At 37.3% G+C, this 16,201-nt stretch overlaps 4 protein-coding genes across 4 annotated transcripts; all 4 read right to left on the bottom strand.

The window, feature by feature from the left end:
• Positions 1 to 5,554: 5,554 nt before the first annotated feature.
• On the bottom strand, positions 5,555 to 9,305 carry LOC131069243 (disease resistance protein RPV1). Its single transcript, XM_059207573.1, has 5 exons — positions 9,274 to 9,305; positions 8,111 to 9,185; positions 7,691 to 7,987; positions 6,238 to 7,596; positions 5,555 to 6,150 (listed from the first exon to the last, which is right to left on the bottom strand). Exons 2-5 carry the CDS (start codon positions 9,173 to 9,175, stop codon positions 5,722 to 5,724), a joined length of 3,150 nt encoding a protein of 1,049 aa, XP_059063556.1. The 5' UTR covers positions 9,176 to 9,185; positions 9,274 to 9,305; the 3' UTR covers positions 5,555 to 5,721.
• Positions 9,306 to 9,509: 204 nt separating this feature from the next.
• LOC131855998 (disease resistance protein Roq1-like) lies at positions 9,510 to 11,031 on the bottom strand. Its single transcript, XM_059207049.1, has 3 exons — positions 11,000 to 11,031; positions 9,837 to 10,911; positions 9,510 to 9,713 (listed from the first exon to the last, which is right to left on the bottom strand). The coding sequence occupies exons 2-3, from the start codon at positions 10,899 to 10,901 to the stop codon at positions 9,510 to 9,512; spliced, it is 1,269 nt and encodes a 422-aa protein (XP_059063032.1). The 5' UTR covers positions 10,902 to 10,911; positions 11,000 to 11,031.
• Positions 11,032 to 11,235: 204 nt separating this feature from the next.
• Positions 11,236 to 12,757, bottom strand: LOC131855997 (disease resistance protein Roq1-like). The gene is made up of 3 exons (XM_059207048.1): positions 12,726 to 12,757; positions 11,563 to 12,637; positions 11,236 to 11,439 (listed from the first exon to the last, which is right to left on the bottom strand). The coding sequence occupies exons 2-3, from the start codon at positions 12,625 to 12,627 to the stop codon at positions 11,236 to 11,238; spliced, it is 1,269 nt and encodes a 422-aa protein (XP_059063031.1). The 5' UTR covers positions 12,628 to 12,637; positions 12,726 to 12,757.
• Positions 12,758 to 12,961: 204 nt separating this feature from the next.
• Positions 12,962 to 15,617, bottom strand: LOC131855996 (disease resistance protein Roq1-like). Its single transcript, XM_059207047.1, has 3 exons — positions 14,452 to 15,617; positions 13,289 to 14,363; positions 12,962 to 13,165 (listed from the first exon to the last, which is right to left on the bottom strand). Exons 1-3 carry the CDS (start codon positions 15,279 to 15,281, stop codon positions 12,962 to 12,964), a joined length of 2,109 nt encoding a protein of 702 aa, XP_059063030.1. The 5' UTR covers positions 15,282 to 15,617.
• Positions 15,618 to 16,201: the final 584 nt, after the last annotated feature.

The raw sequence follows: 16,201 nt of genomic DNA, 5'->3' as shown, positions 1-16,201 counted from the left end.
CTTTTGATCACTCTCAGTGAAAACCTTCAACAAATTCTCCCAGACGTCGGTGAAATCGCTCAAGAAGAAATCTAATTGCCTCTGGATAGCTTTTGATCGCACTTAGTCACTCTGAATCGCTCTGAATGCGAGGTGATTAACAATAAAGTGTATTCAATCTTTTATCCATCGAGAAAAACCCTAATCTTCCATGGACATAAATGACTGCCAGTGAAAGATACCAAATCTCGCTCAGAACATATCCATGCCGGATAATCCTTTTCAATAGCTAGAACATTTTCCAGAATCTCTTCCGGGGTATATGCACCATCATCATGAATTTTTCCTACCCCTAAGGCATCTGCCTTATTTACCGAATGAGCTCACTACTGGTGTAGGAGCAGCCTCTTCTGTCGGATAGGTAATCGAGACCTTCCCATCTGATGATTGTTCTTCAGTCTTCCTAACCCATCTCTGAGTATGATCTTGTCGGATTTCACTAACCTTCTCTTTTCCTTTTTCATTTGATCCTCCATTATTAACCAATGGATTTATGCTTCTACAGAACTTAGCAATATGTCCAACTTCATTACATGCATAACATGTACCATTGTTCTTTTGAATTGCTTTGATAAAACTGATGAAATTGTTTGACCTGCATTGATTATCCATATGTCCAAAATTTCCACAAGCATAGTATTTAACATTCATTCTGCAATCTTTTATCTTCTGGCCAAACTTATTGCATTTAGAACATTTATCGAGAGCGGAATCAAGATTTTGATTTGTTGTGTTTCTACATTTCCTAGCCATGTGACCAAATCTATTGCAAACAAAACATCTACCATTGAATTTATAAGCATTGAATTGTCTTACCGGTGCTTTATGGTTTTGATCATCATTAGCAATACCGAAACTCTGCCTTTGCTCAAATCCAAGTCCACTGGAATCTCCAATCTGCCTCTGTCTCTTCAATAACTCATCAAGTTGTGTTGAGCTGATTTTGAATTTTTCTTTGTACTCACTAGCATCAGTTAAATCTTCTCTTAGTATCATCAACTGTCTCTCATTTTCTTTCTCATTGCTCTGGGATTGTACCAAATCAATTCTCAACCTACCACATTCTTCAAACTTCTTCTTCAGGGATATATAGCAAGATTTTCTTCCTTTTTCTTTCTATTCTCAATGTCCTTAGACATCCTCATAGTTATAGTTTGCATTTCATTCTTCATAACCATGTTCTCCTGACTCAATTTCTGACATTGTTCCCTAAGTGCATTTTTCTCATCATCATCCTGATTTTGCAAAAGTTCCTTCCTCCTAGCTTGAACAAATGATAGCCTCTCTTGTAGGACAAGAATGAATTGCTTAACAGAATTCAATTCATCTTGTAGCTTTAAGTTCTTCAACCTTTCAACGTCATAATCTTCAAGTGCCATCTCAAGCTACTTCTCCAAAGCCATATTCAATGATTCTGGTTTCAAGATCTTCCTCAAGCTGTTAAACTTCCTTTGAGGCAGAAAGCTTTGATACCAATTGTTAGATACCAATAACACTGAGAGGAGGGGTGAATCAGTGTTATACCGGAATAATAGATTTTAGCCTTAACAAAACATTCATACACCAACTAGAATAAACAAAATTGAAAGACGTAAAGCAACCAATAATCCAAACACATAAATGAGAATCATAACACACAGATTTATACGTTGAAAACCTCAAAGAGGAAAAACCATGGTGGGATTTGTGACCCACAATATCAATCCACTGGCCATATGAAGAGATATTACAATATATGAGGGGTCTGCACTTGCAAGAAGACTTACCGCCTAGAGCACACTGCTCAATCACAATAGGAGCCTCATTGACTACATATAATTCCAAACAACAATCCGGAGAAGTGTGAACTGCTAATATAGCATCTTCTATGCCAGAATACAGTTCTGGTTTAAGCTCTATCTGTTCTGGTTTGAAACCCTAAACCCCTTTACCAGAATAACACTTACAATAAATTCCTCACATACATAATCTCTTTGAGTAATTTCGCATCATATTACATTTACATATCCATTGTGAGTCATACCCAGAATGATCTATCAAACTAACCTATATACCCTATACAACTTTTATGCCTTATGTCGGTTTACAAAGATATATACAATATCAGATTACATGACGACCAGATAACATAAATGTATAAACATTAAAACAAATTACCGATACCGGATCTAGGATATGTCGGCCTCCAATACCGATGACCTTTACTATACCATGTTGGCCTGCATTGTTGGTGACCAAAGAAATCTTTTGTCCTGCTAGTGTCATTGCTAGTGTAGAATATGTGAAGTGCTTGTCGGTACACTATATGAAGCCGAAACACAAAAGCATGTTGCCATGAATGACAACATAGTGAAACCAACCAAGAGTGTCAATTGCCAACACACAAACACACACACACACATGTATACATATATGTATGTATGTATGTATGTATGTATTTATATGAATATGTATGTAGATATATACATATATCTATATGTATATGTATGTATATGTATGTGTATATGTATATGTGTGTGTATATGTGTATATATACATACACATATATGTATATATATACATATATGTATATGTATATGTATATGAATATGTATATCTATATATATATATATATATGTGTGTGTGTGTGTGTGTGTGTGTGTGTGTGTGTGTGTGTGTGTACATGCATATGTACATACATATATATGTATACATACATACACATATACATGTACACACATATACATGTACACATGTACATGTATACGTGTATATATGTATACATATATATGTATGTACATATGCATGTACATGTACATATATATATATATGTGTGTGTGTGTGTGTGTGTGTGTGTGTGTGTGTGTGTGTGTGCACACACACACACACACACATATATGCATATATCTATATATATACACATATATATACATATGTGTGTACGTATATATGTGTGTGTGTGTATACACACACAGATATATATATATATATATATGCTTCACATACTGTCTCTTGTATGTTTGTAGAATGTTTAAGTTTCTAGTGCTTATCAAATTGTGGTTATTTTCTTTTTAGGAATGGAACCATAAGGAAAAGGGTACCATGAAACCTAAAAATCCACATTAGAATCCTTCATTTTGTTGGAAAGGAATTGTAACTCTTCATTTCCACCTTCTAAGTTGTGCCTTTCACAACTATAATTTTTAGTCATTTTAGTGTTCATTTTTCATCACAATTTAAAAACACATTATCAACATTATAAGAATAATCTAATTTTTTTTAGTAGATACGAACTTACAAGGGAAGAGGGAGGTGTACCCTGTTATGACTCGAGATTCAAGGGCAAATTAAGGTAAGTCATGTAGATATTTATGTTCGCAGAGTATTCCCAGTGTTATGGAACATGGTCTATAAGTAATAATCTAACACAAGATGACTTTCTTTATTAATGTTAATTAGTCCTCCTCACTAGATACTACCTTGAGCTAAAATTAGGTTTCTCATCCATAGTTGGATGTAGCATTGGTCCTAAAATAAGTGAATGTAACAAGATGCTTGCTCAAATATTTTTCGTGTTTTTCTTTTACTTAGGAATATTTGAGAACTCCTCTCATTTAGCTATGCAAGTTGAAAGAGCCATGTTTGTAGGGAGTGTTTACTACTAAACAATTAATTTCTAAGGACTTTTTTGAATTATTTTATTGATAGATTCATTCAACATTTTTCTAGTCAACTTTGTCCCATGAGTGCTAGCTTAACACAAATGCATAGTCAAAGAAGAAATAGGAATGCAAAATTTTACTAGTCATAGGTGAAATTCTTGATGACCTAAGTATTTATGTCCGTAATACTACTTAAATAAGCTTTGTGCTTATCATAATGATTGGTGGCAGGTATTTGATAGTATCACTTGTTAATACTTAGCAAATGTGTAAGAACTCCTTATGCACATCTTGAGATGAAGGTTGGTTGAGTGTAGAGTTAGGTATGCATTATGATACATCCAAAAGATAAATCGCCTAGGAGTTTCCTCATTTTCTACATATTGACTATAATATCATTATTCTCCAATTAATGAATAAATATAATAATTTATCTAAGTCCTTATAGTGGTGAAGGAACATGTGTTAAGCAACAATTGTTACCTAAAAACAATACTTAAACATACCATCATCAACTACTTTCTCTTACTAGCTAAGCAACTATACTCAACCATCCATCCAACAATATAAGCAATGAGACTACTTCCGCTTACTAGCTAAGCAACTATACTCAACCATCCATTACTCAAGTTTGATTTATTAGGTGTCTATGGATTGCTTCTCCATGAGAATATGAGAGATATTTTATATGAAAAGATGCCCTTGTTAAAATTTTGCTCACTCAACACACCCCCTCCTACCAATTGGCCCTAATTCATAATTCCATAAATTCTTCTACATCAATCTACCTTTTATACCTTAGCTATTCCTAAAGTATGCAACCTATACTAGTCACTTTATGTTAGAATGCATATAAACTTCCAATTACTTAATCAATTGTAAGGAAAAATAATTGTTCTAACTTATCTTATATTAACTAAGAAGTGAATAAAATTAATTTAGATTAGATTATGTAATATATAAATAAATAATAGAAATCTAATCTAAATTTTCAAATAAATGAATAATATAAATTTAAATTATATTTCTAAATAATAGAATTTTAACTTCTTACTTTTACTAAATCCATTCTAGAAAGAATTTTCATAAAATTATTTATATCATGTAATAAATTTTTATACTATATTTACCCTAAAAATATTATTCTAATATAATATATATAAAAAGAGAGATATGGTTATTTAAAAAGAAAAAGAAAATGAAAAGAAGTTTAAGTGGGCCCATTTTAATTATTTTAAAAATGAAATTCTAAACCATAATATACTTTATCTAAGGAATAGATAACTGATAAAAAGGAATAGATAAAAGTTTAAGTCTCCCATGAACTATGTTTGGGTTTTTTTATTTTTTGAGTGGTGATAAACTCGTCATATAATATTTGTATTCTTAGTGCCTCCTCTCTTTAATATTAGACTCACATGATGTGAAAGAGACCCTAATGGTTAAATCTAACAGTGTTGATAATTAATATGGAGGTACGTCTTTTGTTTTTTTGAAGTGGTATACTATGGGAGGCCATTCTTTATACGGTAGTTCTTACATGAAGGGAGATGTAACAAATTTCATTGCAACTAGCGATTAAAATTAACACACCTATGGTAGTTTTTATATTAGATATGAATGAGAATGTCAAAGTGAGAAAATACCAAAATTTTAAAGAACAATAGAAATTGATACATCAAAAATGAAATAGATTTGCACATCATATCAGATCAATGCATGTATGATAAAAAATTATTAAAAAATATTATACTATCTAATATCATTTATATCAACTTTAACATCCACAAAAATATACAATATATGATACTTCCTAATTTCTATTGATTAATGAAAAATAAAAGTACAACATTAATACTAAAAAAAATTCCAAATTAATAACAATAATATCAGCTCATAGATGTAACCTGGCAAAGAGTTTGGAAGAGTTATTTAAAACATTCAATGCTGTCTCTCTCCTACAATTAACAACCTACAATTAATGCTAGAAAAATAAAAGTGCAACATTAATACTAAAAGTTTCACATTGATAACAATAATATCAGCTCATAGATGTAACCTGGCAAAGAGTTTCCTGGCAAAGAGTTTGGAAGAGTTGCTTAAAACATTCAACAACGCTGCCTCTCTCTCCTACCATTAACCTCCCACCAAAAGGTCGTAGAGTGTCGTCATCTTCCAATGATGCTTGAAGAGAGCGGCCGCCGTCCTTAATAAGAGCGGTAACGTCCGTCAAGACTCTTATCACTATCCATTCTCCCTCCAACAACATTATGGAATCACTAAGCGAAGGAAAAATCCTTGACTCGCTACGGACGAGATTTGTATTCTCGCAGGTCAAACTGCACTGGTGAGAGCTAACTTCCTCCAATGAGTCAGCCACGGCAAGACCAGGAAAAGTGAACGAAGTCAAAATTGACATAACACGAGAAGAGAATATTCGGCCATATATTGTCATTTTCGATGGCCACTTCTGCAATTCAGTGGCAAAACACTTCAGCGAACACAAAACAATTTAATTTTACAATAACAATTCCATATTTTAAGCAACCTGTATTACCTCGATCTCTATACTTTGAATGCAAGCTTCAAAAGCTGATAGGTAGTTTGCTTTCAGCTTCACCATCCGCAATCTCTCCATGCCCCGCAAACTGTTGATACCCGGTGCCATCCAGTCTGTTGATACCCGGTGCCATCCAGTCTGTTGACTCCTGACATGAAGATTTCCTAAGGAAATTAATCCTGTCAAATGTATTTTCTTTATTGCAGGGCAATCACTGACATGAAGATTTCCTGAGGAAATTAATCCTGCCAAATGTATTTTCTTTATTTCAGGGCAATCACTGACATGAAGATTTCGTAAGGAAATTAATCCTGCCAAATGTATTTCCTTTATTTCAGGGCAATCACTGACATGAAGATTTCGTAAGGAAATTAATCCTGCCAAATGTATTTTCTTTATTGCAGGGCAATCACTGACATGAAGATTTCCTAAAGAAATTAATCCTGCCAAATGTATTTCCTTTATTTCAGGGCAATCACTGACATGAAGATTTCCTGAGGAAATTAATCCTGCCAAATGTATTTTCTTTATTTCAGAGCAATCACTGACATGAAGATTTTCTAAGGAAACTAATCCTGCCAATCCTTCTATTTTCTTTATTTCAGGGCAATGACTGACATGAAGATTTCCTAAGGAAACTAATCCTGCCAAACTCGGCATCTCATATACCTTTCCACACGCAACTACCGAAAGAGTCTGAAGGCTACACAGCTGTCTAACTTCTATTGGCAGAGATTCCAAACTCTCACAGAATTCAAGTCTAAGAGTGGCCAAGCTGGACAAGTTTCCCAAAGAAGTTGGCAACCTCCTCAACATTGGACAGTTACTAATTTCGAGCACTTCCAATTTGCTTAGTTGACCAATGCTAGCTGGTAATTCCCCTAAACTTTTCATATCTAAAAATATGAGACTTCTCAGAGAAGCCTGATTTGTTATACCGCGAGGCACTACTTCTAGCTTGCTGCACCCTGAAACAGCAAAATGCTTGAGGCTCGTTATGTTTTCCAGAATATCTGACTCTAAGGTGAGCTCGGAACAAGAGCATAAATCGAGATGTTCAAGTTGTGTCAGCTGCTTAAAAGACAGAGGTAACGTCTCTAAACAGAAACACAATTGAAAATCTAAATACCGCAGGTTTACCAAATCCCCAAAATGGTTTGGTAGACTTGATAGCCTCGAGCATCCGCTTAAGTCGAGATGCTCCAGCGAGTGAAGTAGACAAAACTCTTCTGGCAGGCCCGATAGTTGCTTTGAGTCGATGGATAGTCTTTTCAAATGTCTCAGACTGCCTATTGACCTGGGAATTTGGAGTTTGTCGGCACCACCAATTAGAAGCTCTCTCAATTGTAATGGAGGCTGCGCACAACCAATTTTCAGTTCTATTATTTAAAAACATTTAAGCAAACTGCATTCATTTTAATTGAAAAATATTTAAAAGCAAATTTCTTACATGTTTATCCTCCCATAATGCTTCCAATTTCTCAGGATAGATAAACTCTAGAACTCTAATGTTCTCGAGTGAGAGCCACGATGGAATACATCTATGCTTAAAACTATACCATCGAAGCCACAAAAGGCCTCTGAATAGCCCCCCACATTCTTGGGTTAAATCATTTTCTGTAACAGTAAGAATTTGTAATCCAACCCTGACATTTGATATTCTGATCATCTCCATGTACTCCTTGGACGGCGTGTCATTTAGATAAGGATTTATGTTGACATCTATTCCTCGAACCGACATTCCTTGCTAAAGTGGAAAGAGCAACAAGATAACTTCAATTTAACGAGGGAGAGAGAAAAGAAAAGAGACTTGCCAAACAAACAAGGTTTCCATGCTATAAGATCAATGAGAGGAAAGATTTAATTTTACCTGAATGTCCATGCTCTGCCTCTGAAACCAGATTCGAGATGGTGAGTGTTTCTTTGCAATTTCTCTTCCTAAATCCCTAAGATGATCATGCATCCTTATACACTCTTCCCCATCCAGCTCAACAAGGCACTTGTTGTGAAGCATTTCCCAGCTATGTAGGCCGCTCCAGCCTGATCCATCCCACAGGGCAATTGCCGAGCTTTTTCTTTCACCAATAAAGAAACATGCAATATCCAAAAATATTTCTTTCTCCTCTTCATCGAGGGCATCGTAACTTACTCTCAGCCTCTGCAAAATTTCCATGGGCAATATCCTCTTGATCTTATCGTGCTGAGAGACCCAATAATCCTCGGAACTTTGGCCGTAAAGCTGTCCTCCAATGACCTTCAAAGACAAAGGCAACCCACGGCAAACATCCATGTATTTTTCAACTAAACCTTCAAACTCTTTTAGTGGGTCAGGTTGTAAGAAGGCATGCCAGCAGAAGAGCTGCTTGGCATGAAAAGAATCCAGGGGTTGCATTTTGTAAATGGAGGTGATGCCACAATTTTTAAGGACCTTCCCTTCACGTGTCGTAACAATGATCAGACTACCTGATCCGAGACTCTCCTTTGGTGGCAACAGAGCATCGACTTGGTCAGCGTGATCTACATCATCCAAAACTACGAGCATGCGAAGAGATGTCAAGTTTTTTTCTAGAATTATCTTGCCATCCTTCACGTTGTCAAATGATTTAGTTTGAATACGGAGGTCAGCCAGCAGTTTGTTCTGCTTGGTATGCAAAGCATTTTTGGATGCGGCATCTCGCACATCATGCAGAAAACTGGAGCAATTGAAGGAATAACTTTTTCTATTGTAAAGCTCTGTTGCGATTGTAGTTTTACCAGAGCCCCCAAACCCTACAATCCCTACAATCTTTACTTGCTGCTCACTCTCAAAACATTTTTTTTGACTTCTCTCAAAGTCACCTACGATTTCATCCATTCCAACTGGATGTTTGGCTACCTCCAACGGCTCTCTTTTTAGCATTGTTAAAGTAGAATTCACTATGGTCTTCAACAACATCCCTTCATCGCTGAACATTTACAACCAAAAATAAATATGATGAAACATAAATGGAAATGATTTGATAAAGGGGAGAGGCAGGATATTTGGATTCTTACCCATTACTGCTGTTGAGCACGTGGCCAGAGAGATTTGTAAAGTCTTATAAAGTCTTCTAGTTTTAATTATAAAACTAGAAGACTTTATAATAAGCCATGTATATCGAGAAGGGAATGTTGAAGCAAATAGACTAGCAAAAAATGCAATAAGAAATTGTTATATTTTCAACTCATGGAGTATTTATTATTATGGCTGGAGTATATGAGTATAACGAATTTCAGGTCTTTTGTCTATTTTAAAATATAGCTGGTGAAGGAAGCCACAAAAGGCCTCTGAATAGCCCCCCACATTCTTGGGTTAAATCATTTTCTGTAACAGTAAGAATTTGTAATCCAACCCTGACATTTGATATCCTGATCATCTCCATGTACTCCTTGGACGGCGTGTCATTTAGATAAGGATTTATGTTGACATCTATTCCTCGAACCGACATTCCTTGCTAAAGTGGAAAGAGCAACAAGATAACTTCAATTTAACGAGGGAGAGAGAAAAGAAAAGAGACTTGCCAAACAAACAAGGTTTCCATGCTATAAGATCAATGAGAGGAAAGATTTAATTTTACCTGAATGTCCATGCTCTGCCTCTGAAACCAGATTCGAGATGGTGAGTGTTTCTTTGCAATTTCTCTTCCTAAATCCCTAAGATGATCATGCATCCTTATACACTCTTCCCCATCCAGCTCAACAAGGCACTTGTTGTGAAGCATTTCCCAGCTATGTAGGCCGCTCCAGCCTGATCCATCCCACAGGGCAATTGCCGAGCTTTTTCTTTCACCAATAAAGAAACATGCAATATCCAAAAATATTTCTTTCTCCTCTTCATCGAGGGCATCGTAACTTACTCTCAGCCTCTGCAAAATTTCCATGGGCAATATCCTCTTGATCTTATCGTGCTGAGAGACCCAATAATCCTCGGAACTTTGGCCGTAAAGCTGTCCTCCAATGACCTTCAAAGACAAAGGCAACCCACGGCAAACATCCATGTATTTTTCAACTAAACCTTCAAACTCTTTTAGTGGGTCAGGTTGTAAGAAGGCATGCCAGCAGAAGAGCTGCTTGGCATGAAAAGAATCCAGGGGTTGCATTTTGTAAATGGAGGTGATGCCACAATTTTTAAGGACCTTCCCTTCACGTGTCGTAACAATGATCAGACTACCTGATCCGAGACTCTCCTTTGGTGGCAACAGAGCATCGACTTGGTCAGCGTGATCTACATCATCCAAAACTACGAGCATGCGAAGAGATGTCAAGTTTTTTTCTAGAATTATCTTGCCATCCTTCACGTTGTCAAATGATTTAGTTTGAATACGGAGGTCAGCCAGCAGTTTGTTCTGCTTGGTATGCAAAGCATTTTTGGATGCGGCATCTCGCACATCATGCAGAAAACTGGAGCAATTGAAGGAATAACTTTTTCTATTGTAAAGCTCTGTTGCGATTGTAGTTTTACCAGAGCCCCCAAACCCTACAATCCCTACAATCTTTACTTGCTGCTCACTCTCAAAACATTTTTTTTGACTTCTCTCAAAGTCACCTACGATTTCATCCATTCCAACTGGATGTTTGGCTACCTCCAACGGCTCTCTTTTTAGCATTGTTAAAGTAGAATTCACTATGGTCTTCAACAACATCCCTTCATCGCTGAACATTTACAACCAAAAATAAATATGATGAAACATAAATGGAAATGATTTGATAAAGGGGAGAGGCAGGATATTTGGATTCTTACCCATTACTGCTGTTGAGCACGTGGCCAGAGAGATTTGTAAAGTCTTATAAAGTCTTCTAGTTTTAATTATAAAACTAGAAGACTTTATAATAAGCCATGTATATCGAGAAGGGAATGTTGAAGCAAATAGACTAGCAAAAAATGCAATAAGAAATTGTTATATTTTCAACTCATGGAGTATTTATTATTATGGCTGGAGTATATGAGTATAACGAATTTCAGGTCTTTTGTCTATTTTAAAATATAGCTGGTGAAGGAAGCCACAAAAGGCCTCTGAATAGCCCCCCACATTCTTGGGTTAAATCATTTTCTGTAACAGTAAGAATTTGTAATCCAACCCTGACATTTGATATCCTGATCATCTCCATGTACTCCTTGGACGGCGTGTCATTTAGATAAGGATTTATGTTGACATCTATTCCTCGAACCGACATTCCTTGCTAAAGTGGAAAGAGCAACAAGATAACTTCAATTTAACGAGGGAGAGAGAAAAGAAAAGAGACTTGCCAAACAAACAAGGTTTCCATGCTATAAGATCAATGAGAGGAAAGATTTAATTTTACCTGAATGTCCATGCTCTGCCTCTGAAACCAGATTCGAGATGGTGAGTGTTTCTTTGCAATTTCTCTTCCTAAATCCCTAAGATGATCATGCATCCTTATACACTCTTCCCCATCCAGCTCAACAAGGCACTTGTTGTGAAGCATTTCCCAGCTATGTAGGCCGCTCCAGCCTGATCCATCCCACAGGGCAATTGCCGAGCTTTTTCTTTCACCAATAAAGAAACATGCAATATCCAAAAATATTTCTTTCTCCTCTTCATCGAGGGCATCGTAACTTACTCTCAGCCTCTGCAAAATTTCCATGGGCAATATCCTCTTGATCTTATCGTGCTGAGAGACCCAATAATCCTCGGAACTTTGGCCGTAAAGCTGTCCTCCAATGACCTTCAAAGACAAAGGCAACCCACGGCAAACATCCATGTATTTTTCAACTAAACCTTCAAACTCTTTTAGTGGGTCAGGTTGTAAGAAGGCATGCCAGCAGAAGAGCTGCTTGGCATGAAAAGAATCCAGGGGTTGCATTTTGTAAATGGAGGTGATGCCACAATTTTTAAGGACCTTCCCTTCACGTGTCGTAACAATGATCAGACTACCTGATCCGAGACTCTCCTTTGGTGGCAACAGAGCATCGACTTGGTCAGCGTGATCTACATCATCCAAAACTACGAGCATGCGAAGAGATGTCAAGTTTTTTTCTAGAATTATCTTGCCATCCTTCACGTTGTCAAATGATTTAGTTTGAATACGGAGGTCAGCCAGCAGTTTGTTCTGCTTGGTATGCAAAGCATTTTTGGATGCGGCATCTCGCACATCATGCAGAAAACTGGAGCAATTGAAGGAATAACTTTTTCTATTGTAAAGCTCTGTTGCGATTGTAGTTTTACCAGAGCCCCCAAACCCTACAATCCCTACAATCTTTACTTGCTGCTCACTCTCAAAACATTTTTTTTGACTTCTCTCAAAGTCACCTACGATTTCATCCATTCCAACTGGATGTTTGGCTACCTCCAACGGCTCTCTTTTTAGCATTGTTAAAGTAGAATTCACTATGGTCTTCAACAACATCCCTTCATCGCTGAACATTTACAACCAAAAATAAATATGATGAAACATAAATGGAAATGATTTGATAAAGGGGAGAGGCAGGATATTTGGATTCTTACCCATTACTGCTGTTGAGCACGTGGCCAGAGAGATTTGTAAAGTCTTATAAAGTCTTCTAGTTTTAATTATAAAACTAGAAGACTTTATAATAAGCCATGTATATCGAGAAGGGAATGTTGAAGCAAATAGACTAGCAAAAAATGCAATAAGAAATTGTTATATTTTCAACTCATGGAGTATTTATTATTATGGCTGGAGTATATGAGTATAACGAATTTCAGGTCTTTTGTCTATTTTAAAATATAGCTGGTGAAGGAAGCCACAAAAGGCCTCTGAATAGCCCCCCACATTCTTGGGTTAAATCATTTTCTGTAACAGTAAGAATTTGTAATCCAACCCTGACATTTGATATTCTGATCATCTCCATGTACTCCTTGGACGGCGTGTCATTTAGATAAGGATTTATGTTGACATCTATTCCTCGAACCGACATTCCTTGCTAAAGTGGAAAGAGCAACAAGATAACTTCAATTTAACGAGGGAGAGAGAAAAGAAAAGAGACTTGCCAAACAAACAAGGTTTCCATGCTATAAGATCAATGAGAGGAAAGATTTAATTTTACCTGAATGTCCATGCTCTGCCTCTGAAACCAGATTCGAGATGGTGAGTGTTTCTTTGCAATTTCTCTTCCTAAATCCCTAAGATGATCATGCATCCTTATACACTCTTCCCCATCCAGCTCAACAAGGCACTTGTTGTGAAGCATTTCCCAGCTATGTAGGCCGCTCCAGCCTGATCCATCCCACAGGGCAATTGCCGAGCTTTTTCTTTCACCAATAAAGAAACATGCAATATCCAAAAATATTTCTTTCTCCTCTTCATCGAGGGCATCGTAACTTACTCTCAGCCTCTGCAAAATTTCCATGGGCAATATCCTCTTGATCTTATCGTGCTGAGAGACCCAATAATCCTCGGAACTTTGGCCGTAAAGCTGTCCTCCAATGACCTTCAAAGACAAAGGCAACCCACGGCAAACATCCATGTATTTTTCAACTAAACCTTCAAACTCTTTTAGTGGGTCAGGTTGTAAGAAGGCATGCCAGCAGAAGAGCTGCTTGGCATGAAAAGAATCCAGGGGTTGCATTTTGTAAATGGAGGTGATGCCACAATTTTTAAGGACCTTCCCTTCACGTGTCGTAACAATGATCAGACTACCTGATCCGAGACTCTCCTTTGGTGGCAACAGAGCATCGACTTGGTCAGCGTGATCTACATCATCCAAAACTACGAGCATGCGAAGAGATGTCAAGTTTTTTTCTAGAATTATCTTGCCATCCTTCACGTTGTCAAATGATTTAGTTTGAATACGGAGGTCAGCCAGCAGTTTGTTCTGCTTGGTATGCAAAGCATTTTTGGATGCGGCATCTCGCACATCATGCAGAAAACTGGAGCAATTGAAGGAATAACTTTTTCTATTGTAAAGCTCTGTTGCGATTGTAGTTTTACCAGAGCCCCCAAACCCTACAATCCCTACAATCTTTACTTGCTGCTCACTCTCAAAACATTTTTTTTGACTTCTCTCAAAGTCACCTACGATTTCATCCATTCCAACTGGATGTTTGGCTACCTCCAACGGCTCTCTTTTTAGCATTGTTAAAGTAGAATTCACTATGGTCTTCAACAACATCCCTTCATCGCTGAACATTTACAACCAAAAATAAATATGATGAAACATAAATGGAAATGATTTGATAAAGGGGAGAGGCAGGATATTTGGATTCTTACCCATTACTGCTGTTGAGCACGTGGCCAGAGAGATTTGAGACTGTTTCTAGTGCCGCTTTCCACTCATCCAGCGTTCTTGAGGAATACCTGCCCTTCTTTTCGTATTGGGAAAACGCAGGAGCATAACATCCTTTGCCTCCGCGCACCCATCGGAGATCATTGGGCTGAACATGATAGAACACAGGAAGAATTGGAGTGCCAGTTTTGCGCATATAGGATAGCTCGGCCAGACACCATGGAGACTGAGCATAATTCTCGGAGAAAATAGCAATATGAAGTTGGGCAGTTTTCATTGCCTCCTTTATTTCTTCCGGTATAGGATCTCCCAAGTCGAGCTCTTCTTTATCCAGAAAAGCACGTATGTTAACCAGATCTAGGGTGTGATAGATAGCGCTGGCTAAATTGAGCTTGGTATCACAACCGCGATGATTAATAAAGACATCCCATGACCCCTTCTTCATTACTGGGCACAATGATGAAGATGCTTTCGGTGTAATTTCATCAAACGGGTTTTCTGGCACTCTCTTATCCTCCCAAGCACTGGAAGGGAAAGACTCTCCCAACTTCATCTGACGCTGCAGAGCTGTGGAAGTGGAAGAATCTAGAAGAACCCGCAATCCAACCAGATCAGATGTGTGATAAGATGCTTGCGGCGTAATTCCATGGAGGGGGTTTTGTGGGTCTCTCTTATCTTGCCGAGAACTGGAAGTGGAAGAGACTCCCACCTCCATCTGACGCCGCAGGGCTGTGGAAGTGGAAGAAATCCCCTGCTCAATCTGCCCCTGTGGATCTGTTGTAGTGCAAGAATTTGAACTGACATAGTTTCCCATGGAATTGAATTTTACAGGAAAATAGGCAGAGACCAATCGCTGAATCGACAGCAACAAATAGAATATGTTGTAGAAGCCTAATGGAAAGGCTAATATCCGAGAGGCAGAGAGAAAGAAATCGATCACTGAAATTGGCAGGAGAAAGAAAATTCGCCGGTATCCGCTGAAAGAGAGCTGTGGACGTGGATCTGGAGCTGTATAAAGGCTGTTATTCGCCGTCAAGCATTGGAAGCTCAATTGAAACGCGTAGAGTGAGTGGCAGAGTTGCGTACGAAACCGCGGGCAGTTGAACTAGCTAGCATCGGAATCCAAGGGTGAAAGTGACTTTGCAGGTAGAAAGCAGCTAAGGCCAATTAGATTAATTCGCTGTCAAGCATTAAAAGCTTAAATTGATGAGAATCACAAAGCATCATTAGAAGGAGAAATGAAAAAAAAACCACCTGCAATTAAATTAGCATGGGAATCCAAGGGTTGGTGAAGTGACTTCACATGAACTTATTCTTTGGTAAAAGGCGGAAGAAATTAATTTATTCACTTAATTTTTTCTAATCCATGACAATGACAGGACAATGGAATCTTCGTGATGGACTCGGAAAAACTTATTCACATAAGAAAAGTGGGCTCGCTCATTGACTTGACTTCCTCTTGTGAATAGAAAAACAAACTAATAAAATATGTGAAGGAATATCTTAAACTGATACCTTGATTTTTAACATGGATGAATTATTTTGTAGGCAGTAATATCTTTTTTTTTTTTTAATCAGGGTTAATGTTGAAAAAAAAGAGCTTTTGACCTACTCGTAAATCTTAAATGATACATCAAATTTCAATAATTTCTTTTTTTTGGTTATCTTTGTATGTGACTTAATTGCTTATAGTTATTGTTCTGCTTCAAAGTAATAACAATGCAAATTGTGTTG

The sequence above is a fragment of the Cryptomeria japonica genome, chromosome 6 (assembly GCF_030272615.1).
Source record: "Cryptomeria japonica chromosome 6, Sugi_1.0, whole genome shotgun sequence".
Lineage (NCBI taxonomy): Eukaryota > Viridiplantae > Streptophyta > Pinopsida > Cupressales > Cupressaceae > Cryptomeria > Cryptomeria japonica.
The sequence above is the reverse complement of the archived record's forward strand: the minus strand, read 5'-3'. Positions and strand labels throughout refer to the sequence as shown.

What these genes read in the sequence shown, in the direction of transcription:
- LOC131069243 (XM_059207573.1), bottom strand. Translation starts at nt 9,175, where the DNA reads ATGTTGTTGAAGACCATAGTGAATTCTACTTTAACAATGCTAAAAAGA. An exon ending in GGCAGAGCATGGACATTCAG is followed by an intron (nt 7,988 to 8,110) that starts GTAAAATTAAAT and finishes TTTCCACTTTAG; the next exon opens with CAAGGAATGTCGGTTCGAGG. An exon ending in TTCAAAGTATAGAGATCGAG is followed by an intron (nt 6,151 to 6,237) that starts GTAATACAGGTT and finishes ACTGAATTGCAG; the next exon opens with AAGTGGCCATCGAAAATGAC.
- LOC131855998 (XM_059207049.1), bottom strand. Translation starts at nt 10,901, where the DNA reads ATGTTGTTGAAGACCATAGTGAATTCTACTTTAACAATGCTAAAAAGA. An exon ending in GGCAGAGCATGGACATTCAG is followed by an intron (nt 9,714 to 9,836) that starts GTAAAATTAAAT and finishes TTTCCACTTTAG; the next exon opens with CAAGGAATGTCGGTTCGAGG.
- LOC131855997 (XM_059207048.1), bottom strand. Translation starts at nt 12,627, where the DNA reads ATGTTGTTGAAGACCATAGTGAATTCTACTTTAACAATGCTAAAAAGA. An exon ending in GGCAGAGCATGGACATTCAG is followed by an intron (nt 11,440 to 11,562) that starts GTAAAATTAAAT and finishes TTTCCACTTTAG; the next exon opens with CAAGGAATGTCGGTTCGAGG.
- LOC131855996 (XM_059207047.1), bottom strand. Translation starts at nt 15,281, where the DNA reads ATGGGAAACTATGTCAGTTCAAATTCTTGCACTACAACAGATCCACAG. An exon ending in GTGCTCAACAGCAGTAATGG is followed by an intron (nt 14,364 to 14,451) that starts GTAAGAATCCAA and finishes GTAAATGTTCAG; the next exon opens with CGATGAAGGGATGTTGTTGA. An exon ending in GGCAGAGCATGGACATTCAG is followed by an intron (nt 13,166 to 13,288) that starts GTAAAATTAAAT and finishes TTTCCACTTTAG; the next exon opens with CAAGGAATGTCGGTTCGAGG.